The sequence below is a fragment of the Hydractinia symbiolongicarpus genome, chromosome 6, assembly GCF_029227915.1.
Source record: "Hydractinia symbiolongicarpus strain clone_291-10 chromosome 6, HSymV2.1, whole genome shotgun sequence".
Classification (NCBI taxonomy): Eukaryota; Metazoa; Cnidaria; class Hydrozoa; order Anthoathecata; family Hydractiniidae; genus Hydractinia; species Hydractinia symbiolongicarpus.
This window is the reverse complement of record NC_079880.1, coordinates 19,318,787-19,343,997: the sequence shown is the minus strand read 5'-3', so window position 1 is coordinate 19,343,997 and position 25,211 is coordinate 19,318,787. Positions and strand designations below refer to the sequence as shown.

Sequence of the window (25,211 nt, the reverse complement as noted above, 5' to 3'; positions counted from 1 at the left end):
AAGCTTTCTCGGAAACATGAAATATTTTACCCAAAGTTTGAAACAGTTAGACTTTTAATGTGTTCCCAAAACATAAAATCTGTGAATTATTTCTATCTTTTTGTTTAGACATCCAACAATGAACAATAGTACAAATCACACAGCCGCTTTCATAGTCGACGACATTTCAATTGCTTCCAATATTATCAATATTTCCATTTTTATTATCAGTGTCATTGGAAATTTGTTCGTCATCCTTACTGTATATAGCAATAAACGGTTACGTACAACGTTAAATTATCTCGTTGTCAACTTGTCCATATGTGACATAATGATTGTCACCTTTACAATACCATTCAGTATGATTTTACAACGTTATCAAGAAGAAGGATATATATTTGGAGCTTTCGGTTGCCGTGTAATTTCCCCGTTAGCAACACTTTCATCAAATGCGGCTGTGTTCGCGTTACTTTGTATAACCATCGAACGTTACATCGCTATCGTGCATCCCCTGAAATGGACATCTCAGAAAAATCACGCGCTAAAGTTTATCATTTCAACATACGTTTATTCACTTGCAACTGTAATACCGTTCGGTTATTACCTAGAACTTGAGGTTTCAAGCGATGGCTTAAGTAGATGTATTGAGACATGGTCGATTAAAGCGAGTAAAGCATATACGATACTTTTGTTTTTACTTCAATATGGCATCCCGTTGCCTCTAATGATAGGCATTTACACGAAAGCATGGTTTGAAATTAAAACACAAAACGATCATACGATTAAAGTATCAGAAGGACAACGCAGATCGCGCGGATTGTCAGCAGCAGACGATAATCAAACGAATCCAACACGAAATCGAATATCAAGGAAAACGCGCGAATCGATCACATCGGAAGGAAGTTATCGAGAAGAAATGAAATATATATGTTTCACAAACTGCTTATTCTGTTTCAATCCTAATCACATGCGTACCTTTTTAGGTAATCACGACAGTGTCGGCACATCGTCCTATATTGCCAACAAAAGACGTCGACAAACCATACGCACGTTTATTATGTTTCTGCTTATTGTCGTTATATTTGCGGTTTGTTCATTACCCAATCAAATTGCATGGTTGTGGATGTCATTTTTTGCTGAGTCATCAACCCTGATCTCGTTAATGCCTATCTTCTACATGCTGCACTATTCGAATTGTGTGCTGAACCCATTAATTTATGGCGGGTTAAATCGAACGTTTCGAGAGGGGTATAAGCGTGTTGCACGTTGTGATTCGGTAGCGCACGATAAAACTTTTTACAGCAATATAGTTCCGAGCGAACAGAATCAAAACTTCAAAAAGGATAAAAGCGAGTTATTCAAAGACGGTATTATTACTCGAAATCCAGTGAGTTTTATTGAATGTGGGTCAATTGAAAGCATCTATAAAGAATGTGAAGAAGAAGAAGTAGAAGAAGCTGAAGAAATTAAAACGGATAAGCGTCGAGTAAAGTTTCATTTATCTGTTGTTTCGAACAAAAAATTATCGATAGAAAAAGAAAGACGAAAATTATCGATAAGTCTCACGACAAGCAGACAGCGAAAACTAACCCTACCTCTGTTGTCGAGCGAGAACAGCAAAGATAAAAATGCAAGCGATAAATTCAAACGGAAGTTGTCGCTCCCTACTCTCCACTCTTCATTTGGTAGTCAAGATTCTTTGTCCATATTGCCGACAAACGAAAAATTTAATGGAAATTATGCTGCAGCTTTTCGAAAGCTATCAAATATCGTGCGCGCTTACCCGAAATTCGATCGTAAGAAAGGAATGATTGTTTTAAGTAAAAGCAAATCTGAGGATGATATGGATATATACGGACATGTTGAAAGCGGACAGCAAATAAGTTTACGAGATGAAAAAAGTAACATTGGGTTATTAGAAAGGGATACGGATTTTGGAAATAGTGGCACATGCTTAAACTCTGGTGTCCGAAAAGTCGCGGAGGTCAATCCACGATGTGATGAGCTTCCTAAATATACAGAAGATGATACAGAAGATGACAAAGAAAACGACACGATAATGTACACTGACAATGAAATAGAAGTCGCACCTACTGAACCCTGCGCTGACGGTTTATCCGTTTATTTATCAGCCCTTCATTTTAACAAAAAGAAAAATACTGACAGTTATTTCCCAAAACTATCAAACAATGGCTTATCTTATGAAAATTTAAAATCAATGCAATTTGATTTCGATCAGTTGGTCAATGCTAAAGAGACTTATATTTAAAATTTGTTTTCTGAAAGAATTTTGGAAAGAGTTTCACACTGTAAATGACCTAATCTCGCATTTGTTCATCGAAGAGACGAGGTTTCTAAGCGCGTAGAATTATGAGTTTGAGTGGATTCAACACATTTGGGGCAAATCTAGTGATATATTTACGTTATTTTGTATTGTTTATTTTGTCTGCTGCAAAGGCGTGGTCACGAACATGGCAACACCTTTTTTTTAAATCTAAGCATGTTCTTAGCTCGGTAAATGGAAATCTGAACACGTTTTGCACAAAAAACACATAAACACCTGGCTGAAGAAACCGGGGAAGAAAGGACTTGTCCTTTTTAGAACTTTAGAATTTAAATAGCTTTTCAGACCAATCTGGAGGTCTTAAATTTCAAAAGATGACTGCAGAACAGCCTCCTTAACAACCACAAATGCCCCCCTCCCCTCACATTCAGAACCAATTAGTCGGCCCTGAAACAGGAAAAAATCATAAAGCATATCTTAGCATCAGATTCGAATTAGATAAAGCTTTGAGGAAAGAATAAAACAAATTGACAATGATTGAATAACACGATATTAAAAAGTACACATTTTATTTACACATTTTGTGACGTAGGCTTAAGCTTACCAGAGCAGCCCTTTGACAGATTCCGCTGTGAGATTAAATATAGCAGGGTCAATTAAATTGTTGTTCTATTATGTTGATGTAAATAATCTTTTTTAGTTTAAAATTTATATCAAATTCAACGGGCGAGAGGTACACTCGCTATTGTGTATACTTGACTCTCCATCCGCCATGTTATTAGAAAAATTCCCCCTAATTATTTGTACTACTTATCGTCCCGCGGAAAATCCCACGGAAATTTGTCCGTCACACACATTTCATGCATCGCTTTTCCGTGCTTTGCTCGTCTGCTAGCATGAAGTAATAAAATTATGTTTTAGGGACCCGAAATAAAGCTGCTGGGTGGCCATATTGAACCTATTTAACACACAAAATACGGGTCTACTTTTTGTAGTAATTGAGCTTATCTGTACGCCTGCTTGCGTTTTAATGCTTTATTTATTTATGTAAACTTTTAAACCTATTTATGTACAAAAATATACTACGATAAATCGGATTATTAGAATGTGTTATCGGTTAACAAAATCTGTGTGATATATAAGTTTTATGGAGACAGAGAGATGATTAACGGATTACCGGGCTGATACAATTCGGCATGCAACGCACGGCTTTCATTGTTTTCACTGCTGCTTTTGTAATTGACTTTAATTGGAAGTATCCATACATAATGGATACGCAGTAGAAAAAGGGAATACCAAATTTTCTCGAACAGAAGTCCGTCCTTAAAGGAGAGGCGAGCTGCGTTGCGGCACGGCTGCTGAATAAAAGTGCATGATGCCAGTGTTAATTTTGCAATTTGAAAATAAATGCAGTCCGTTTATCGCGAAGCAGCCATTGTTTCTGCCATTTATAGTCCCAACGACGCCTTCCAAGTTCTGCTACCAGAGGAAAATGCACAGATGCTGCCATGTTGAGCACGAAATAATCACAGGAAGTCAACTTTTTTCGATAAAAAGAACAAGATAATCTTGACTTCATTAAAAACACATCACGCATACCACCAAACTTAAAATCGCACGACTAACATTATGGAGAGCAGGGAAGAATTAACAAACAATGAGAAAAATTCATAATAATAAATAATTTCTTTCGTATGTAAAAAACTTCATGGATAAAGTAAAAATTGGTACTTACGATGGAAATGCTGATCTATCTTTGAATGTCGTTAAGAAAAAATACTATCGTTATTTTAATCAATTTTTTGATTTTTAAGCTTCGAATTCAAAGAATATTTATATTATCACTTACTTGAGAATCGGGAACTCGAAAAAGGTGTTCAATAATTTCGGAGGTCTTCACAATTTATTATTTCATGACAAAAATTATAATACCCGTACACGCCTGACACAAAATGGTACCGCAAGTAGCGAGACGCATGCAATGCGCTATAAACAGGATGGCCGAACCTGTGGATTTCTCCACGGGTCACCGACTATATGACAAAAATTTGACTAATCGATAGGAAACTCATCTGGCTTCCAAAAACATATAATATTTATATAATTTTAATTCGGAGTTTAGGAAATAAAGACAATATTCCAAAATGGGTAACATGTGTTTTGTGTATGCTTAAACCCTTAAATTCATCGTATCCTAAAAAAACGTGTGAATAGAAGACGATTATATAAAACATAAAAAATATTGCATATATCTAAAAAACAGTTAAAAATATCAATAATCATCGTCATCCGACTCAGTGTCCTTTCTTGTCCGAGATGATCGAGACAACATGGTAAAACCTGAAGAACTATCGACATGTGTCCCACGTGGGTCGGCTTTTAAAGTTGTTTTCACACAACCATGTTTCGATAACATCCATTCTAAATCTGAAAAGAGAAATTCAAGTTGGAAGACTTCTGTTCGTAAAGATAACTCATTATAAATTCGAAATAATCGAATGCTGTTGTTAAAGGAGTACGAGATCAAAATTTTGTTATTTCCAAACTTCTTTTCCCCTTGTTGTCTCCCCAATGTTGTACGAAAAAATTACTACTGGTATATTCACACCCTATTCTAGGTTAACTCCTCCACGTTGAATACCGCCCAACATAGGAGGGCGTGTTAGTCACCTGTTCCACATTTGTGTCAAGAGACAGGGTATATTCACTTTAGCACCCCTTTTAAAGATGGAATTTACGCAGGAACGTCATTGTATTCTTTTTTAACACATAGCATTTAACTTCGTTAGCGTTCAGGGTGCTTATTGCCGCACCCATGGCAATAAGCGCCCTAAATGCTTCTTAAATATTCTAAGTTTTTTTTGAGGGCACTTATTCGATGCTCATTAAGATATTTAAAGCAAGACTATTGATTACTCTATTGTTCTATGTGCTACAATGCATCAAGATACACATTAACGAACCTCAATCAAACGTCTTTACTTAAACTTGTTTATATACTGTCCTGGTTTTAACATCCCTTTCTTATAAACTTCTCTCATAAAGGGCGCATAAACCTTTCCCATAAAAGGGCGCATTTATTTAACTTTAGCCATAACTTCTTGTAGACAACTTACTGAACAGTAGGATTAACACTATACAGAATTTGAGATTGTGATTTCTTAATACTAACCATATTCAATCTTTCAATTTATAATCTTCCAGTCCCAATAAAACAACAAATGTTACAATAAAAGTGCACTTCTGTCAAACGAACGCCCCTTTTCCCTTCCCAGTAAAAGGAAATCCGTAACCCCCGCGCTATTAATTACTACATTACAATGTTCGAGCATTCATTTGAGTCTTTTTCTTGAGATATAAACGTTCATGTAGAGAAAAGCTTTCACCGGTTGCTTTGGTGTCGAGATTTCTACGATTTTAGCTTCACCTTACCCTTAGGCTGCATATTACATTAAAGAATGAAGGAACCAGTCCTCTATAAAATTGATTACTCCTACATGTTAACCAAGACTTACCATCTTTTGTAAGACCCATACCACCGAAGGATAAGGGACCAGCTATCTGCGCCTTCATATCGCCTTCGCAATATATAAATATCGTCGGTAAGTTTTTGTCGGGAAAGTTGGGAATACATGTCGTCGACACGCTTTTTAGAAACTTTGTGGCTGGGAATTTTTTTGCAAGATGTTCTATATGACTATTCAACAATTCACATAGTGGAATGCTACACAATACTGTTAAGAAAAATATAACGAAAAGAAGTAACTAATCAAAAATTAGCAAGAACAATGAATCAAATAACCAATCAATAATGAGAAAAGACAATATCAATAATAATAACAGGAGAAAACTAACCAATAAGAACAATAAAAAAGGACGAGAAATTACCAAAACAATAACAAAGAAGATGTAATTTAAGCATCGTGTGAAGAAAAGATACCCTGATTTATATAAATGTAACACTACCCAGACTCCATCTCCTGCTTTGTTTACCTGATCCACATAGTCGACTGCAGAAATTTCTCGAACGTCGCCATATTTGGCTTTCTTTTGTTGCTCATACATTTCCGCCATTCTTTGTTTTCTACAAAACAAAGTACAATATTATTGTCAGCTTCTGCGTATTATTTTCAAAAGTTGAGGCGTGGACACAAGCCCAACAAAGATGGGCAAGTGAAAAAAGATGGGCAAGTGAAAAGAGGTGAATCGTGGTAACGCAAAATTAATTAGAATTAGCAGAGTGTAAAAATACAGTTTAGTTGGTTTTAAAGCAACTAACTAACAAACAAAAAAAACAAGCAAGCAAACCAAAAAAACTGTTTGATTAATTCTGATTTCAGGGTATAGTGCACATGATCGTTGTCTTTTAATCAGAAAGTTTAAAAGAATGGCATAGTGATTTTAATTACTCTTATCTTTGATGAGACAAAGGTAGAGAGAGGTTGTGGATTGGACTAGTCCTATTAGTCAACCATACATCAATATTGTTATAATGCAAAATACATAAAAATATAAATTGGGGCAAAGGTCTTAAAATTCTGATTTCGCCTGAACTTTCTAACTTGCAGGTAATTTTAAAGAGCGTTTAGGCAAAAAATGGTGTAAGACATATTTTCATACAGGGTAATGTGATTTTTAATAGCTTTATTCAAGAAGAAATTAGACTTTAGATAACACAGCATCAACAATGAGCCAAAAATATGTTTACTTTACTTCACTAAACTCAACGAACCTGATTTGTTCGAGCAACCTGTCATCATCCCAATCTTCATCTTCTTTTTCATTTAATTCATCCAAAGATAAATCCTAAAAAAAACATTTGCACCTATTCACTTAAACAGGCTGAAAATATAAACTTTTTCTTCTTTTTTAGTGCGAAATATTCGAACTGGTGGCTGCGCCAAAATATCTTGGCAGAACGAAACTAATGAGTAAATTATGCATGCGGTGCACATCAACAAAAAAATCAAAAAGTTGTTCAATAGGTACGGGTTTTGGCAGTTTAAACAAGAGGAATCCTGAACTGACATTAATGTAAAAAAAATTTGCTACATGGCACCAGCTTATTTAAACTTGCCATAACAACTTGTTTTACTTATAAAAGAGGATAATATTTAAAAGATGTCAGGCATTATAGAATATTACATAATGAATAAAAATTATATATACTTGCTCATGTTTGTCATTCCCTTTTTTACAAAACAATCGGATAATTCATCACATATTTACGAAAATTAAAAATTCATAACAAACCTTTAAATCTTTATCTTGTGTTTTTTCTTTAATTGTATTATCAATCATTTTTATAAGATCATCTTCAGTAATTTCAGCCTCCTTCTTCTTTTCAGGGAGGATTCCATGACGACGCAGGGCATCGTTCCATTCTGTATCAGCGCTAGGATCCTGCATGACTGTTTTTATTTTATATAACACTAAAAGATGTGTCTTCAACGATTTAAAACTGACACAATTATGGGGACAGCCGCAAAATTATTAATACTAATCTGCCACATTGCATTTCCGGGAATCAAAACGCTCAAAAACTACATCCATGTTAATTACATCACACTTTACTAAAACGCATGAAAATATACCTAATGAAGAAATTAAAACCAATTTGATGTCATGCACAAAAATTGGTGTCGCATCCAAAACTTGAGGAAAGTGGACAAATGCTTTGTGGCAACCTTGAGGTATATTTCAACACATCTGCAAATTTGCCAAAACTAAAAAAACCTCGGAAACTAAGGTCAGAAATATTCTAAACTATGGATTTTATCTATTTAACAGAGAAGAATAAACAGGCAAAGAATTGGACAAATCTAAAAATAAAATTTTCCAGGGTGGTATAGCAGGGTGCCAATTTGCCAGAAGTCCTGCAAAACCATGGGGGTGAGTGAGTTCTGTGTTCTAAAAAAATCACAAAAACCTGCATTGAGTTTAAATATTAAAAAAACATTTATTGGTTGAACTAAAACACCAATTTACTTCGTCTATCAATAAAAACTGCATGAAAAAAACAAGGCAAGATTATCTATTAATAGGACATGCACATAACTTTCAAAAAAACATAATGGCAGACAAAGTGACCCCATAAAAAAAAGTTAAAAGTTTGTTGGGTATTTGATACAATTTGTTTGATAAATATATAGTTTATAAGTCCTACAACTCTATACTTTGAGCACTAAGTCCACTTAGGCAGAAGGACAATAGAAAAATAGATTGTTTTATGCTTCAACAGCAGTGCAGATAAAAAAAAATTGATGCTATTTATAGTTTTTGTGTTGCCTGTGATGTGTAGAGTTTAAAATGCTGATCGAAATAATGTACAGGTTCATATGTTTTCTGCGAACGCCTAAGGAGATATAAGGGTTTAAAAATTTTGCTGACGACAACAAAGACCCGCCCCAAAACACGAATTTTTTTTTTTAGAAATTTGTAAACCTGTTGCCTTCATCGTATAGATCTTGATCAAGAAAATGTATAAGATGATGTATATAGACAAACAGTTGCAGAGATATTGGGGTTGGAAGGTTTTTTGATGACGTGATGAGCTCGTCCATTCCGAAACTTTCAGGGACCCAGGTTTGGGAAACGTGCCCAAATTGTCCCAGGTGGTCCCTAGTTATCCATGTGGTAAAAAAATGACTGACGTCACTACCTTGTTTCCAAGTTATTTGGCCGAAAGTTCTAATTGCACTGCAATGGCTTTATTAATTTAAAGTAAGATATTGACGTTAAAGTAGTGAAAATTTACCATTTGAAACATAAATTTTTCAGCTTTGCCTGTTACAGAAATACAGACACACACACATGTAAGAATTGCTGCCTTCATCTGGTGGAGTTTAAAACTCTGATCAAAATAATTTAGAAGATGTGCGGTTAATGGAGATATAGCTATTTAAAATTTTTTCAAACTTCAGCAAAGACCATTCGTTTCACAGTTACTTCTATTACATAGAGTTTAAAACGCTTCCTCAAAAATGTATAAGATTTTGTGCTTTTGATGTTGTTGAAGTTGTCTCCATTAAAAGATTCATTTTTGTCAACCTGCTGTGCCCTCAGTCAATTAGTGGTGAGTTGTTTTTGTAAAGTAGGTGCATTTCCTCTTCTAGTCAATGCTGCTTTACTTTTTCCCAAAGTTCAGTCCAAATTGTTGTTTGCAGAGTAAACCTCTGCAGCTTCACCAGCACTCATTTCACCTGGAGTCATTTTTCTAGGCACGAATTTTAAGCCGGAATACACCATTGGATTAACTAAAAACAGATGGATGAACACCACAGTTTTTCGGGTGGCTCAGCTACCATTTCGTGAAAAGCATTCCACCGTTGGGACACAAGGGTGCGAACTCGCCGGAAATGCTGCATAAACAACAGGCAGTTGGACGACTTCCAGGGTTTTAAAAAAACTTAAAATTTCACCTGAAGAAATCAAAATCAACCTGAAACAAAATTTTTTAAACATTTTATTACCACGTATATAATTTTTTTTAATGTGGAGCAGTGGTAGTGAAAGAGTTCTAAAAAAAACTGTTTTTTTATATCATTTATTTGATAAAAGGTGTAATAAAATCCCACACATAATAAACTGAGAGTACAAGAAAAAATAGCACCTTCCTTCTTCTTGACAAAATTTATATAAAAACCTGAGTCGGTAAATCGGAAAAAGACCGGGAAAAAATTTCGCAAGATATTTTCCAAAAAAGAAAATTTTTTTTGCTGGAACTAATTTATGTAAAATTGACAAAAACTCTCTAAAATTAATTTCTGAGAAAATTAATTCCTTTAGGGCACTCCTGTGGCTACTGACAGTTTTACAGGGCAGCAAAAAATGGCCTACAAACGATGTTGAGTGCCACTATACTGTCTTGGCCATGGGAACGAATTTGCTTGCTCTAGATCTGAAAATCCCGGGAAAAAATACGCCGGACCGCCTGACCGACTCTTTTTGTGGGGTCTTCAGGACGCAAACACAACATATTTTTGATGGTGGCCTTAGGCCGTCATCAAAAATATGTTGTGTTCGCGACCTCTGATCGACTCACTTTTGGTAATAAAAACCCGAGTCAGTAAGTCAGAAAAAGACCGGAAAAAAATTTTGCGAGATATTTTTCCAAAAGGAAAACTTTTTTCGCCAGAACTAATTGACACAAAATTGACAAAAACGAAATTAATTTCAGGAAAAAATTATTTCTTTAGGGCACTCCTTTGGCTACTGACAGTTTACAGCAGGACAGCGAAAAATCGTCTACAAACAATGTCGAGTAGTGGCGCTATATTGTTTTGGCCCTGGAAACGAATTTGCTTGCTCCAGATCTGAAAATCCCGGGAAAAATATACCCGACCGCCCGACCGACTCATTTTTGCAGGATCTTTAGGACGCGAACACAACATATTTTCTATGGTGGCCTTATGAAAGTTTCAAAATTAAAAATAATTTTAAATGAAATAATACCAACGATATATAGCATGTTCCGCTTGTAAGTGCAATTTTACAGACTTGTTTCATCAGTGTTTACCTTCACGCTGGTGAAGGATTGCATGGCTGGTGATCAGCTCTAATCCATGGTTACCAACTACTACAAAAAGAAGAGGGGTGCATTGCTGATATCTTAGTCTTAGATAATTCCTTATCTGGGATACAAGGTTAGATGTCCAGCTAATGAACAACCATTTTAGAGAAATAAGAGGAAAGAACATTATGAACACAATCAAATTCATTTGAGTTTCAACGAAAAAAACAGGTTGTTTTTTTATGCTAAAAAAGTTGTGATAATACAGTTAGGGACAACTGCAAATTAGACTATTCCGCCTAAATAGGCTATGATAGACAAATTAGGCGAAATTTATCTCCTAACTAGGCTATCAACATTAAATTTGCTTATTACAGCCTTCTGGTCCGTGGTCGCACCGATCTTTAAGGTTAAAAATGATCTAACAAACCTCCCTCGGATGTAGAAGTATTATTTTCGTAAATGCTATGGTACGTTTTGAAGATTTCCTTTTAGTTTGTTTTGCCGCTAATCCGCATGCGCACAACGTTTTTTTTCCGGCATGTTTTAACAAACCGCCAAAATAGACTATTTTGATTTAAAAATAGATGACGCTTGGTTAGGCTATGATGTCCTAATTACGCTATCATAGACAAAATAAGCTATTTGGACAATCTCGCCCCGTACCTTGGAAACAATTCTGGTTGGTGGGCACGTTTGCATGTATAACGTTTATATCTGCCATGCAAATTCTATGAAATTTGACCTAAGCAAAGATCACTAAGTCAGTATGTAGTACAGGAAAAATAGTAGCACGACCAACAAAGATTACGAAGATATCGTCGATTAAAATTTTCCATCTCCTAAATAGACTATTCTCTCCAAGTTAAGCTATTAAAAATCTCCTAATTTAGCTACTAGCTTATTTAGGAGAAATAGTCTAATTTGAAGTTGTCCTTGACTGTAATAGGGCGGTATGATGTAGCTATAGCGTGAAGTGTTTTATTTTAAATAAATATAAGTAACAGTCAGGGAAATCCTCTTGATTAAGCTGTATAGCTTAATTTGGAGATCTCCTAAATAAGCTGTATCATACAGCTTAATTACGTGACATACATCTAAATTAGGAGGTAGAAAAAGTTTTTTTCCGATTTCTCGAAAAATGTAAATTTTAGCAGAATCACCGCAGAATCACTGGGAGATGTTTAGCTATAGCTATGCACATAAATATTGGATTCATTCAGTTAGATAGATGCTAAAATTCAGTTAAATGTGTGTTTTAGACGATCAAAGTTTTGTACATCTTAACTAAGCTGTATAACGCCTTAGACTGTGTATCATACATCGGAGCGGTTTTAGAATTTCCCCTTTACAGCAGAAGACAGTAATACAAATAACCAACGACCAACTATCATATTATTTAAAATTATCTATCTAAGTATTTGTTATCATCCAACGACCAACGACCAACGACGACAATCAAGAAAAAGTATTTGTTATTATCCAATGGCCAACGACCAACGACCAACGATGACAATCAAGAAAAAGTATTTGTTATCATCCAATGGCCAACTACCAACGAAACGGTTACGAGCAACAAATGGTTACGAGCCAACGGCCAACGACCAACGATAATTATATAAATCTATAAATCCTAGTAAGTTTTTGAAAAACTTTTTATCTTGTAATTGAAATTAGGAATCCATTGAAAAAATCCGAAAAAAAATTATGAAAATACGAAAATTTCATCCGACAAATACACAGAAGATAAGTCGCAAATGAATTTCGAAAATAAATCTTGATCCTTGTTAGCATATCTCCACATAAATTCCGCCATGTAAGATGAAAAGTGGGATTTTTTTACTCCAAATGATGGTAATGTTGATTTAAACTTGCCTCCAGTGTCCTTCAATTTTATTTGTGTGATCTCCGTTACAGTTAACAAATTCAACTGAGTGGCTAACTTTTAAATGTTCAAAATATAATTCACTTAAAATATCATATGGTTTCCAAAAATCTGAAACTATAATTGTACCAGGCAGGATCCAATTTTTTATTATAGGTATCAGTGTCTCTCTGTCTCTCTTTTCTACCGCTACAAGAAAGTTCTTTCGCGATTCACCAAAAACCCACTGTCCATCTACACGATGGCCCCTGTGGTATTTACGCTTTCCAAACTTACTCTCGTCAATTTGAACTCGTACACCTTTACCGCCAATCTTTGATGAATTTTGGAAGAGTAATACTTCACACGTTTCTCGGCAAAACATATCCCAGTCAACAGCAGTAGAACTTGATATGCACATTTGTTTGGCTATTTGATTTTGATCGATACCAGTGGTCCACCAATACGTCATTTCAATCACCTCTTCTATCGTCAAATTAGACTTTTCAAACCAGCTATCTTTGCGAATTGACGTTCAATAAAATGACCATTCTTTTGGCAACGCCATCTAATTCCATCTGAACTTTTGCACTTAGACAAGATCATGTCATTGTTACATTTATCGCATTTTCTTTGTTTGATTAACAAATTGTTATCAAAACACCACGATAAGGCATTCTCTTTGGTATTCGTGATGTTTGTGATTAAGTATTTGTGTGTTGTAAATGCTGTTTTATCGGATGAGCGGATAAAACGATCATAACTGTTATGAGAAGGTCCAAATTGCGTAGACTTGTCATGACTAACAATATTGACACCACATTGTGTCCCCCGGCTTCTTAATCTTTTTAACGGTGGGTAATCCATGCTATGATTTAATCAGAAATTAATCAACTCCTTTGCAAGTTATTGAAATTATCGTATCAAAGAATATTTGTAGATTTGAAAAACGAATAATAAATCGTTAAATTGTAATGTAATTATAAAATAATAGAAAATGTACTTACTATGGTCCCTTACTGTAATTTCGTGATGTCATTCGTGATACACAGAAAAGCTTATGTCAGATAACGGGACGTTAATGAATTCCCTACATTGCATAATTTTAGCTACTCTTGCAGTGTTAAAAGATTCATCAAAAACACATGATTTGTCTTCAAAAACTTTTTTAAAAGACGCGTAGGCGCTAACGTGATAGTGTTGGTCGTTGGTCGTTGGTTGTATTAAATTTAATTTACTATTTGAAGGGGATATTCTAAAGTTTAGCCCATACATCCTAATTAAGCTGACATCTAAATTAAGCTGTACAGCTTAATTAAGAGGATTTCTCTGACTGAATAATACCTGACCAAGGAAAATTACTTTTTGTAGCTATGATTGGAAGCAAATAGCTCACAACAACGCAACAAAAAAAGCTAAAATGAAAAATTATGAAAAAAGCAAACAACACCCATCTCACCTTGCTTTTCAGCTATTCGTTTATGCACCCATATTGAGCTGTGTTCACACCGAAACTCGTGTCGCACAAAATTATAAAATGCCGAACGGGGCAATTTAACGAAAAGCATCTACCCAATTTCATTCCTTAAAATATTTAAACTTGCGATGTCAACAAATACCGGGAAGCACTTCTTGGAAGTGTTCGTATCATCTGATCAACTATACCACAAGTGACAAGTATAGAGAAGTGACCGTCTTGTATCACTATGCCTATGGCCCTAAAACTGATGCATTCAAGGTTGTTTTTTCCATGTTCCTTCTCCCGAACACTATTAAATGCTACTCGTTATATAAGTTGCACTTCAAAGTTTCCTCTCTCTTCTGAAAAGGAGACTGATAAAAATGCAAGCACAAATGATATGAAATCATCTCAAATTGGTAACCAATCTCTTAACATTGAGAATACAGATAAAGAAACAAATTTTAGCATCGATGGAATGATTTTAAGTAGCACTTCTTCAGCTGGACATGAGGATGGAGCTCGTCATTCGGAAGATGGGAATGATGATTTTGAATATGCTAATGATGATGACATAGCTGCACAAATATTGAGTGTGGCTCTAGAATATGTCCCAACTTATGGATGGAGTGATCGTGCAATTGAAGAAGCAGTCAAATCTCTTGATTTGTCACCAAGCTCAGCTGGTATTTTTAAAAGAGGAGGGGTAGATCTGGTACTTCATTTTATTGAGGAGTGCAATAATGCATTATCTGAACACATGTCTGAAAATTCAAGAAGTGCAAACAATAACATTGTTAGTACATCTGATTTTATTGAGGAAGCTGTAAAAATGCGTTTAAAAATGATTATTCCATACATTGACACTTGGCCTCAAGCTTTGACCTTGTTGGCTTCTCCTATAGCTGTTGCTGATTGTTTGGAAAATGGAGCCAATATGGTTGATGAAATATGGTATCATGCTGGAGATGTGTCAACAGATATGAACTGGTATACAAAGCGTGCTGCATTAGCTGCAGTGTATGCCTCAACTGAAATATATATGTTGCGGGATAACTCTGTAGAATTTGCAGATACTTGGGACTTTCTTCATAGAAGATTGGAAGACTTCAAAGCAGCTGAAATTACCAAAAACTCCTGTGCAAATGCTATGAATGATTTTTATGCATTGGCCAGTGCAGGATTTACAACTGCGCAAAATATTTTGGGAATGAATAGTCGAAAAAGATAACCTTGTTTAACTTCTGAAATGTTTCATCTTATGCAAAGCATGTGTATATAGCTACATTTCTTTTTGTTATTATGAAAAAATATTTGTCTTTCACATTGTTTTAAAATTTATCAAACTGATAAAAGTACAAAAAATACTTGAGGGGTTTAACTTATTCATAAAAGGAAATTGTTAGCAAAGAGCTAGTCAATGAGATTTTGTGCTTAATTTTTGAAAATTGGGAAAATTCAACAATGCTAAAAGCTATGTTTATTTTAAATTTTGTTTAACATTCTCTGTTACATTAAATGATGTATATAGTTTTTTTGTTTCTTCAAGTTTTATTTTAATTTGTCAATCAATAAGAAATTTGGTACTTTCACATATGCGCTATGGGTCTCTTATGTTTGATGGTTTAAACATTTGGGTGTTACAGGGAACCCAAGGTAGGATCTGAATGTCAGTTTGCAATCAAATTTTGTGAGTAAATATACAGGCCCTATACAAGCTTACCCACAATATTTTATTTTATTGCAAACCAAATTGCAGACTTCTAGTTACTGGGTTGTCAGCAAAAGATTAAGAGGCCTGGGACGAGCAAAAGAGTGTCATTTTGGCAAAGAAAATTATGTTAATCAATATCAATATCTATTCATTGATAAAGTTTTAATGCACATCCCTTAACAGGTCTAAAATTACTGATGACAGGAAATTTTAAATTTGCTTTTACTTAAATATGACATCTATTCCTTAAATGCGAATATCTTGAGAAGAAAAAAAGCTTTTTAAAAAATTAAAAAAGACTTGTTAACCAACTTTTTAAGCTCTATAATATAAGCACAGCTTCATTTTATACCTTGGGTTCCCTTTAAGTAAATGTTTAATTTATGTGGAATTAAAGCTTTATTTATGGCCCCAATTGGGTTGAAATGTGAAAACCAACAGTTTTGCAGGAATTTAGAGCAACACCACTTTTCTAGTGAAATGATTCAGTTGTCATCCATTCCTGCAATACATCACCAAAATATTGGAACAATGTCAATTTTCGACCAATTGGCAAAGTTATTAAAAACATTGACTTCAGCAACAATTAGCACATTTTTTAACTTTGGATCAAACCTCAAATTCTAAGTCCTGTCATTGAATCCACTGTATACATTGACCAATGATCTTTTACAATTTTAAGTTGTGAACCTAGTATAGAAATAGCCTAAGTAAATACTTGTGGTAAAAAGTTGAAAATTTGACACCTTGTCTCAATGTATTTTCTGAGAGTAAGTATAATTTTGTCAAGTTATCTTTTTCCTCCTCTAGACTGTCTCTAAATTTCCATTTGTCTGCCATTTAGAAAACTAATTTTGATTTTACACAAGATGTGTGAAAGTTATTCTAAAATAATTTTTTCTATATTTAAAGAAGTTTAAAAATAATTTTTTTCCAATAGCTGCTAAAGTTCATCCATGCAGTGCGATGTAGAGCAACTTTATAACTTGTGTAAACCACACTTTGTATATAGTTTTATGATAATGAAAATCCATTGCTTTTTATCTTTATTGCTTAAATTGCTTGTCTTAAATTAAAAGTAAACAAAAAACTTTATTATGACCATTATGTGCACTACAATTTTAGAAGTCTTGTATTAGCTGCGTAAGATACAAGATTTATGCGAATGCATTAAGTTCTATATTTTAAATCATGCAATATCCAGCAATATGAAATGGTTAATATGTATACTATTTAACTTTAGCATGTTATAAAAAATGGTAAAATATGCATTGGTTTCAGCATGAGTGAACAAATTTTATATGATTTGATTGTAAATGAAGAGTGGGTGAAGGAGCCACAAATTTTGGTATGAAATTTTTATCTTAAACTGCTTTATATATATAAACAAAATGTAAACATAAATATTCAAATAAGTAAATCTTTTACATTATCATATTATTTATTCAGAATGAAGTTGAAAATTATTTCTGGCAGCACCGCGGCTCTTTGTTTACAAAACTGTGGAAAGTTACACAAGGTGTGTTATTTGACTTATATGATGATATGTAAATGACTTTTATATAACAGACTATCTAGATAAAAAGATTCAAATTGTTGATTAATAATACAATTGACACTGACATTTGAATAGAAGATGTTGTTTCTTGTCTTATCTACGTATAGCAGCTATTGATATTTGGCAATTTTTTCAGTTTGTTTTAATTGGTTAAAGCGCTTGGATAATAACTGCTGGATATTTAAAACTTTGCAGTTCCTCTTACTATCATGTTAAGAGCAAAAAATATGTACCTTTATATATATTAATATATTCTGCCATGAGTTTTTGTAAAAATGACATGATTGTTTATTTTTTAGGATCAGCATCATACCTGTTTCAAGTGTTAAAAACACAATTAAGGTATAATACAATTTTTTTTCAATTTTTGAATCAGCAGATTTACAAAAAATATAGCACCTCACTGATTTTGTGGCAGCAACATTTATCCCTGTTTTGTTTTACAGCTGGGTAGTTTTGTTTTGATATGAAAAATAGCTGCGAATTGATGACATTCTTTATGCCATAACAAATTCGACTCTGGGTATCAGAATTTTTTAGTGATAACAGTTTTATATTAGAATACAATAATTTCCGTATTAAAGGAGTTGTGGAATTTATTTGTAGGTATCAAACAAGTTTTGGCTGCCCACCTCACCATTTTATTAATCTAATAAACAACAGTTTACCATGGACCATTTCTTTATCAAGGTGAGTGTTCACAAACTTACAAACTTAACATTTTAAATTAACATTTTTAAAAACAGCGCTTAGTGTGGTAAAATAAGTTGAAACTTTTATGCCAACCAACTCAACACATTTGTCAATATTAGCTACATGACAATAGAAATAATTCATGTGTTTAATCAAGTAAACAGCATGCCTGGCATGTGTGATGACGCGATCATGCAATTGCGTGCCCTAAAGTTAGAGGACTGATATTCGCAATTCCTGCATGGAAATGAAATGGGGACGTTTAACCTTCCCTTAATACTACTTCACTTCTTGTGTACCGGATGCTTAGTCTTTCAGTAAAGAAATCGTGGCCATTTCACACGCCAAAATTGTATTCACGAGTGTAGTTTTTAATTCTTTAGTTAGTCTGTCTACAAAAAAAAGAGAGAAATAATATGAAAGTAATAAGATTTTCACAACCCTTTTGTTATGTCTTATAATGGATACAGGCATGTTCATACCCTTAATAATAGTTAAAAACTAAATTTGCTTTATAGAAACTAGTGAGACTGAATTTCTCATTCTCAGTAGTAAACCACTAACAATAACAGGTGTGCTTACCATGTTTTTATTTTTATTTTTATCTCCCTCAGTTGTGTTTTTTTTTTAGAAACGGTAGATTTGTTGCAGTGCTTTTGGATGATAACATTGAGATAAGGTACACACACCATTTAAATTGTGCTCTTTTCATCATTGACTTTTTTTAGCTAGCCTAGTAATCTGAAATTGTGAAAATTATTTTCAATTTATTCTGAATTTTGACCGAACCAAAAATTTAATGCAAAGGTATTTTTTAATTTAAATTATTAAAACTGTTTTCAGAGGTTTATACAGCCCAGGCAAACTATTTTTGTTCTGGTAATTTGCTGATGCTTTTTTAAGTCACTTTGTCAGAGTTATTTATTTATTTGTTATTTAGAACGGCTTCAGATAACTTTTCTACTATAGTTGCAAATTGTAAAGGTAATCAGAAGCAGCATTATGTCTTTGTTTAGTGATTTGAAGGACCAGATTAAAACAAATGTTTTCGGCTTACTAGAGGGAAAAAGTCACATTTTTGGTGTTATTACTCTACATACATTGTGCAAGTTACAACTTATACACAGCTAAAAATTTAAACTCTAGTTTCAACAAGTTGTATTTGTAGTATTTAAACTTTGCCACTTAAAAAATATATTTCAATGTTTATAATGAGTATAGTATTGTGTAGTACACATAATACTTTATAATTATATTTTGCACCAACTAAATAAATCTAATCGAATCCATTTGTCTTTCTTCTTCAATTCCTTAGACATTCTTGAGTCTATGCTACACTTTTACTAATTCAAATTCTTTTATATCTCTTAAATTTCTTACATTATATGTTAATTTAATGCTTTAGTTGCACAGGATGTTTTACCACAATGGAGAAAACTTGCATGGAATGATGACAACTCCTTCCTCGCTTATTCAAACAGGTTTGGATGATTAGTGACCATGTTTCTGTGTTTAACGTAACCTAACACTTGTATTGAAAACCTTTTTTTTGCATTTAGTTTTGGTGATGTCACCTTATTTGATATAACTGGTACACAGACTTGCCTCATATCACAAGTAAGTGTTTTCTATTCTTTACTGAAACCTTTTTTTGTGTATTTTAAATCTCAGCAGTTTAGCCTTTCTAATTCATATGAATTTTATGTAAAAAAAAATCTTTGATTGCCTAAATTATTAAAGGGGCTACAAAACGGTTGAAGTTAGCTCTCTGTTATGGACATTGCTGTCATCCTCGAAAATTTTGAATGACAGTGTGTGATAGTTAAACCAAAAGATCAAGATCAAGTAATTGAAAGATCAAGTACAAGTAATTATACACACTTCAAAACTGGACAACCTGTTTTTGAACAATTACTTTTTTATGACCAATTTGCTATATTTCCAAAAAACAGGAATAACTTTCTCTTAGTATTCTATGATATGTTAAATAGATTAAATACCGGTAAATCGAAAGTTTGTTTTGACGGGGAAACAAAGAAAATACGGGAAGGTATATTTGATAAAAAATGCCATGTTACTAGCTTTAAAAAGGTTAAATTGTTGTTTTGACTGGCTTTATGTGCAATAATCATTTATTTTTCCATGCAAAATTGCTAAATGACAGCCTGAATTAGATAGGCTAACATTTAAGCAGACTTTTAATCATCATTTATCATTTTAAATTAATGATTTTTTTCTTATCTAAGGGAGATACTGCTGTATTAAAACACCTAAAAAGAGCAAACTGAACCAATTATTTTTCATTGCTGCAGCGTTCGAATTATAAATATAAATGCAGTTTGTAAGCATTTGCTGACCGTAGAGAAAAAGCCCTGTTTTTTTATTACAACACGCATTATCAAAGTTGCTGCTAAAAGCAGTTGATAAGAAAATGATATTAGTAATTTAACATTGTCTGTGCAAAATGATTTGCAAAGACAGCATTTTAAGTTGACATTGTAATCTGCTTATTCGAACCCTGCTTTGCTTATAATTAATTTCATCTATCTTTCTGTGTATTTAACTCTCCATTATCAGTTATTTCTGCCAAATTTGGTAGCTGTGATATAAAAACGATGTGTGTTGTTATGAGTGCAACAGGTTTCTACTTTATGTTTATGTTGATAAGTTTTGTTTCAGGTGAAAACAGGAAGTTTAAATGTGCGTGGAAAATTAAGTCAAGCTGTTGCATTCTTACACTTTACCCCTGCAGATGATTCATCTTGGTAAATCTTATATAGTATTTTTTGCTAATGTTTTTGTGATGTTTTGAAACATTACTTTTAAATATGTATTTTGCTTGTTTTCATAGGAAAAGTATATTATATATTGGAACATATCAAGGCTACTTGAAGTGCCATTACATTCAGTAAGTGTTTTTTTTTTCAGCTTTTAGAGTTATTTATTGTTTTCCTAACTTCTTTATCACTAATGCCTAAGGTAAAAAAATTCCAAGCATAAATCCTTTTATAGATTATAGTCTACGTTATCGTTGATGTTTTTTTATACCCCTGAGACAAACATCATTACCCTATCAACAATAATACTTATTGTTACCTTTATGGAAAATAGGAGTGGTAACATCCTTGTTAGAAATAAGGTTATGGTCTGTATTTTATAAAATATTTTTTGATTTTTAAAAATTTATTCTTGTGAATTATTTCCCCCCTTTACTTGGACAGGCTGTTACTCCAATAGTTACAGGTATCCCACATATGATTGCGTGTTTAATTATAATGTTTAATTAATTTAAATGAGAAACGGTTGAATAAACCGTCAGGTAGACAGCCAACGAGTATTATAATATAGACTAATTCCTAGCTTTACATGATGACATTTTCACATACCTGTTGCTCGACTATCATCATGCATCTACAGCTATTAATACATAGATAAACATTACTATGTATCCACAAAACATTTATTTTCATTTTAGTGAAGACGGTACATCGAAAGAAAAATGCTCATTCTCTTTCACTACAATTCATCCGTATGGTGTATCGTCCATTGTTTTTGACTGGAAAAATAATTTGCTTATTGTTGCTGGAAATTATGGCAAGGAGCCTTTTCAGTCTTCAGAAGGTATATAGATTTCCCGTTCAATTCAATTAAATGTTGCTTCTATTTTTTTGTTATTAGTTTTTAATTGTATGTAAATGTTTGATTTTATGAGAGTTGCAAAAAGATAATATGCTTTGATTTCACTTATTTCATGCGGGGAATTATTTAAAAAAATAATAATTATCAGATAGAATAGAAAAAATCATTCTTGATGAAAATCACACAGATGTTTGATGTGTATTAAACATTTTATCTTGTTTGAAATCTTTAGAACAATGTTATGCTTCTCATTGTGCAATCAGTGTTTGGAGGTTATTGACAGACTTTCCATACTTTAAACTTGTTGAAGACCGGAGCAAGGCCCTTAAAAAAGTAAGCAAATACATACTGTACTGTCAGTAGATAAATCAGAAATCTGAAGTAGTGGCATATTTAATTTAGTAATTAAGCAAATACATACTATACTGTCAGTAGATAATTCAGAAATCTGAAGTAGTGGCATATTTAATTTAGTAATTTCATTAGGATGGTTTGAAGTATTAATGAAATCTACTCCTTTACAATTTCTATGAAATGGGTTGAAAGTCCCACATTTTACAGTAAACATAGCTTCTATAATAAGTTGGGAAATTCAGTATAAATTCTAATTGGAACATAGACGTTTCGTGACTACTGGCAACGGTGTAGAACACCCTCACCTTGTTACCGATTGTGAATGATGTAGACACCTTTTTTGATGGTATGAAACGTAGAAATGGAGAAATGTGACTAATGGAAATAATGAAAATAATTGCATCAACGGTTCACAACTAGAGTAACCAATAACAATTTCAATTGTCATTGTTGACGCAATATGGAGTATTTAACAACGAAAACGAAATCAATATGTGTAACAGTATAGAGTATCTGAATAATTTGTGTCAGCAAATAATTTTTTGAACTTGTTTGTTAAAAAAAAACAGATTTAGAAGACAAAAGTCACATCCATGTTATGACTTCGAACAGCATAAACTACCATACAAGTTGGCAATCTCGTAATGACAGGTTTCACTGATTAAGAAATTTAAGATGTACATTCTAGACTTTCAATAAACCTTTCCTTCCTTAATTTCTTTTGTTTTACACCTTGATGCTGTTGTGTCACATTACTAAGACATTGATGTGTGCTTCTGATATGTGGTGTAATTCTATTATGTCTTTCTAGCTGTCAGGAAAGGAATATTTAAAAAAGTTTGTCAACATACATAGAAGACAGGATAATGAGTTGCTGATGGTAAGTTTTTGTATTAAATCCACAGTGTTAAGGGCCGCACCCTTTTTCTTATACAACTAATTACAGGGCTTTGAGAAGGTAGAAAAGTTCGAAGGTAAAAAAGTTTAAAACAACATATTTAGTCATTAATACTTCGCATTTGGCATTTTCATGAATGGTTGTAAAATCTTTATCTGAATTAAAATTTTGTGGTGTTTGCATGTGGTTTCACTTGCCCAAAATGATATAGAATGTGAAATGTGAGACTGGAGTGCTTTTCTCAGATAAATGCTGTTAATGTGATAAATGCATTTGCTGTGTAATAACATGTTACATGCATGCATGTATTAAAACAGGGAAAAAATTATTTATGTGTAATATAGCCACTCGGTTCAATTTTATTAATATTTACACATTTAAAGATCTTAAAAACACTGTGTTTGTTTATAAACCTGAAAAAAATTGTTTTAAATTATTAACATTTTTTTCTTAAATATAGTGCAGTGTTTTCAAAATTGCACTATCACCGGATGCAACCAGGTTAGTATCACTTCATATTGATGGTCGAATCTCTGTTTGGCACATACCATCTGCGAAACTTGAGCAAACATGGCACAAGTCTGAACAGGTTTTGAATATTTTTATTTCTTTATACTTCATTCTATTAACCCACTGCAATCCATTTGGCAAAGTCTTGTTAGAGTCATTTTTTGTATTAATTCATTAATGTTGCGTCTTTACACATCTTTGTAAGCTGCTTGGAGAATGTGAATTTAGTTTGCAATGATATTTTGTTCTTTTTAATTTACCTTCAGCCTGAAAGGGATACAGAATCGAGTGGTTTCGAATCTAAAGCAAAGAATGGTAAGTTAATTGAAACTTTAATATTGCAACATTCTCAAATAAAATGATACTTTGCACAACATCGTATAACGTGTGTGAAGAAGACTCCCATGCTGTTAAGTTGTTGATTTAATGTGATAAGTACCTTTTCCTATATTGCCAAACCATTTTATGGCTTGTAAATCAATAAATCAAAATAATAAATCGTCAAATTCTGTCAAAAATGCTCTTTCAAGTAAAAGTATACTTTTTATGTTAGATGTTAGGTTAGTTGTCTTAGTAGTGTCCTAAAATTATCTATACATGTCAATGTTTATCTATTTGATTTAGACTTTCTTACAAATGTGATTGATGTAAACTGGTGGTCTGAAAAGGTTTGTGTTTTATCTTGTCATTTGTTTTACTCAGTCATGTACAAATTTCTACTCAGATGACTGACAAGGCAACCGTTTACATCATGTGTCTCAAAGATTCATAAAAAAAACCAAAGGCAGTAATTCTATCTGCTAAAATAATGTAGACCAGGAAATAAATTTGATGTAAATCTTATAACTACAAAATTAACATGGTTACAAAAGCTATGAAAAACATGCACAATAAAGTACAAATCTCGGTCTACTATTATATTTTGTCATAGGAGTTAATATTAGCATCAGGAAATGGAGATGTAACAATATCTTCAATTGAAGAGTAAGTGATTTCTTTGTAGCTTATGTCAATTTTTACAAATTAGAACCCTTTGTCGAAAACATTGAAAAGTATAAATTTGGGGAAGACTATGTATAAAGCAAATATAATTAAGTATTTGGAATTATATAATTCTACTTAAAAATATGCATATATTCCACTTTTAATGTTTAGTTTAAGGAATCTACTTGGCGATAGTCCAGAAAAGTTTGACAACTGGCCAATGTTAAGTCAAGCTGTTGATGGTTGTGTTTTAGTTTTGGAGGTTTGTTTGTTTGTTTGTTTATAGCTAGCTCTACAATAAATTTTAAAACAATGACTTCAAAATTCTTTCTTGTTTAATTGTTGTGTGTGTGCATAGTTATATGTTTTCAATTACTTGGTATATAAACATGGTGGTGAAGCAGTTTTAAGTTAAGATTGTAATGTCTTTTTTAGTGTGAACGAATTATTAGTGAGCAGGGTGAAAAAAATAAGGCTCCAGAGACAACCAAATGGTTGAGCGAACATGACGAGGAGGAAGATTATTCGTTCAGATCGAAAATAAAAGAATTGATAAAACAGGTTTGCAATTATTAATACTATTTGATAAGCTTGTGGAAAAACTCCACTTAGGCTGAGGAATAACAGAAAATATTTGCATATAAATTTTGATGACATCAGCAATGAACCGTTCATACACAAAAAAATTTTTTTAGAAATTTGTTCTCTTCACCTCTGTGGAAGAACATGTGCCCTCAAAAAAAGATTACTGAGATATTAATGT

The 25,211-nt window shown here is 33.1% G+C and overlaps 5 protein-coding genes across 5 annotated transcripts in view; 3 read left to right on the top strand and 2 right to left on the bottom strand.

Moving 5' to 3' along the window:
* Positions 1 to 112: 112 nt before the first annotated feature.
* On the top strand, positions 113 to 2,649 carry LOC130647838 (alpha-1A adrenergic receptor-like). Its single transcript, XM_057453826.1, has one exon. The coding sequence runs from the start codon at positions 119 to 121 to the stop codon at positions 2,246 to 2,248; it is 2,130 nt and encodes a 709-aa protein (XP_057309809.1). The 5' UTR covers positions 113 to 118; the 3' UTR covers positions 2,249 to 2,649.
* A 1,756-nt stretch (positions 2,650 to 4,405) lies between these two features.
* LOC130647376 (phosducin-like protein 3) lies at positions 4,406 to 14,209 on the bottom strand. Its single transcript, XM_057453216.1, has 6 exons — positions 14,099 to 14,209; positions 7,517 to 7,695; positions 6,996 to 7,069; positions 6,204 to 6,347; positions 5,779 to 5,987; positions 4,406 to 4,690 (listed from the first exon to the last, which is right to left on the bottom strand). Exons 1-6 carry the CDS (start codon positions 14,205 to 14,207, stop codon positions 4,536 to 4,538), a joined length of 870 nt encoding a protein of 289 aa, XP_057309199.1. The 5' UTR covers positions 14,208 to 14,209; the 3' UTR covers positions 4,406 to 4,535.
* Positions 12,534 to 13,758, bottom strand: LOC130647379 (uncharacterized). The gene is made up of 2 exons (XM_057453218.1): positions 13,647 to 13,758; positions 12,534 to 13,507 (listed from the first exon to the last, which is right to left on the bottom strand). Exons 1-2 carry the CDS (start codon positions 13,676 to 13,678, stop codon positions 13,132 to 13,134), a joined length of 408 nt encoding a protein of 135 aa, XP_057309201.1. The 5' UTR covers positions 13,679 to 13,758; the 3' UTR covers positions 12,534 to 13,131.
* On the top strand, positions 14,205 to 15,422 carry LOC130647375 (ubiquinone biosynthesis protein COQ9-B, mitochondrial-like). Its single transcript, XM_057453215.1, has one exon. It carries the CDS (start codon positions 14,346 to 14,348, stop codon positions 15,327 to 15,329), a length of 984 nt encoding a protein of 327 aa, XP_057309198.1. The 5' UTR covers positions 14,205 to 14,345; the 3' UTR covers positions 15,330 to 15,422.
* Positions 15,423 to 17,005: 1,583 nt separating this feature from the next.
* Positions 17,006 to 25,211, top strand: part of LOC130647373 (NBAS subunit of NRZ tethering complex-like) — a 31,014-nt gene continuing 22,808 nt past the window's right edge. The window contains exons 1-19 of the mRNA XM_057453213.1: positions 17,006 to 17,160; positions 17,262 to 17,331; positions 17,670 to 17,712; positions 17,977 to 18,060; positions 18,695 to 18,742; positions 19,004 to 19,047; positions 19,469 to 19,544; positions 19,623 to 19,680; positions 20,743 to 20,828; positions 20,915 to 20,971; positions 21,539 to 21,684; positions 21,935 to 22,035; positions 22,868 to 22,936; positions 23,415 to 23,543; positions 23,731 to 23,779; positions 24,089 to 24,132; positions 24,396 to 24,448; positions 24,620 to 24,710; positions 24,884 to 25,009. Of these exons, the coding sequence (XP_057309196.1) occupies positions 17,095 to 17,160; positions 17,262 to 17,331; positions 17,670 to 17,712; positions 17,977 to 18,060; positions 18,695 to 18,742; positions 19,004 to 19,047; positions 19,469 to 19,544; positions 19,623 to 19,680; positions 20,743 to 20,828; positions 20,915 to 20,971; positions 21,539 to 21,684; positions 21,935 to 22,035; positions 22,868 to 22,936; positions 23,415 to 23,543; positions 23,731 to 23,779; positions 24,089 to 24,132; positions 24,396 to 24,448; positions 24,620 to 24,710; positions 24,884 to 25,009 (1,440 nt within the window). The 5' untranslated portion in view covers positions 17,006 to 17,094. The remainder of the gene's footprint in view (positions 17,161 to 17,261; positions 17,332 to 17,669; positions 17,713 to 17,976; positions 18,061 to 18,694; positions 18,743 to 19,003; positions 19,048 to 19,468; positions 19,545 to 19,622; positions 19,681 to 20,742; positions 20,829 to 20,914; positions 20,972 to 21,538; positions 21,685 to 21,934; positions 22,036 to 22,867; positions 22,937 to 23,414; positions 23,544 to 23,730; positions 23,780 to 24,088; positions 24,133 to 24,395; positions 24,449 to 24,619; positions 24,711 to 24,883; positions 25,010 to 25,211) is intronic.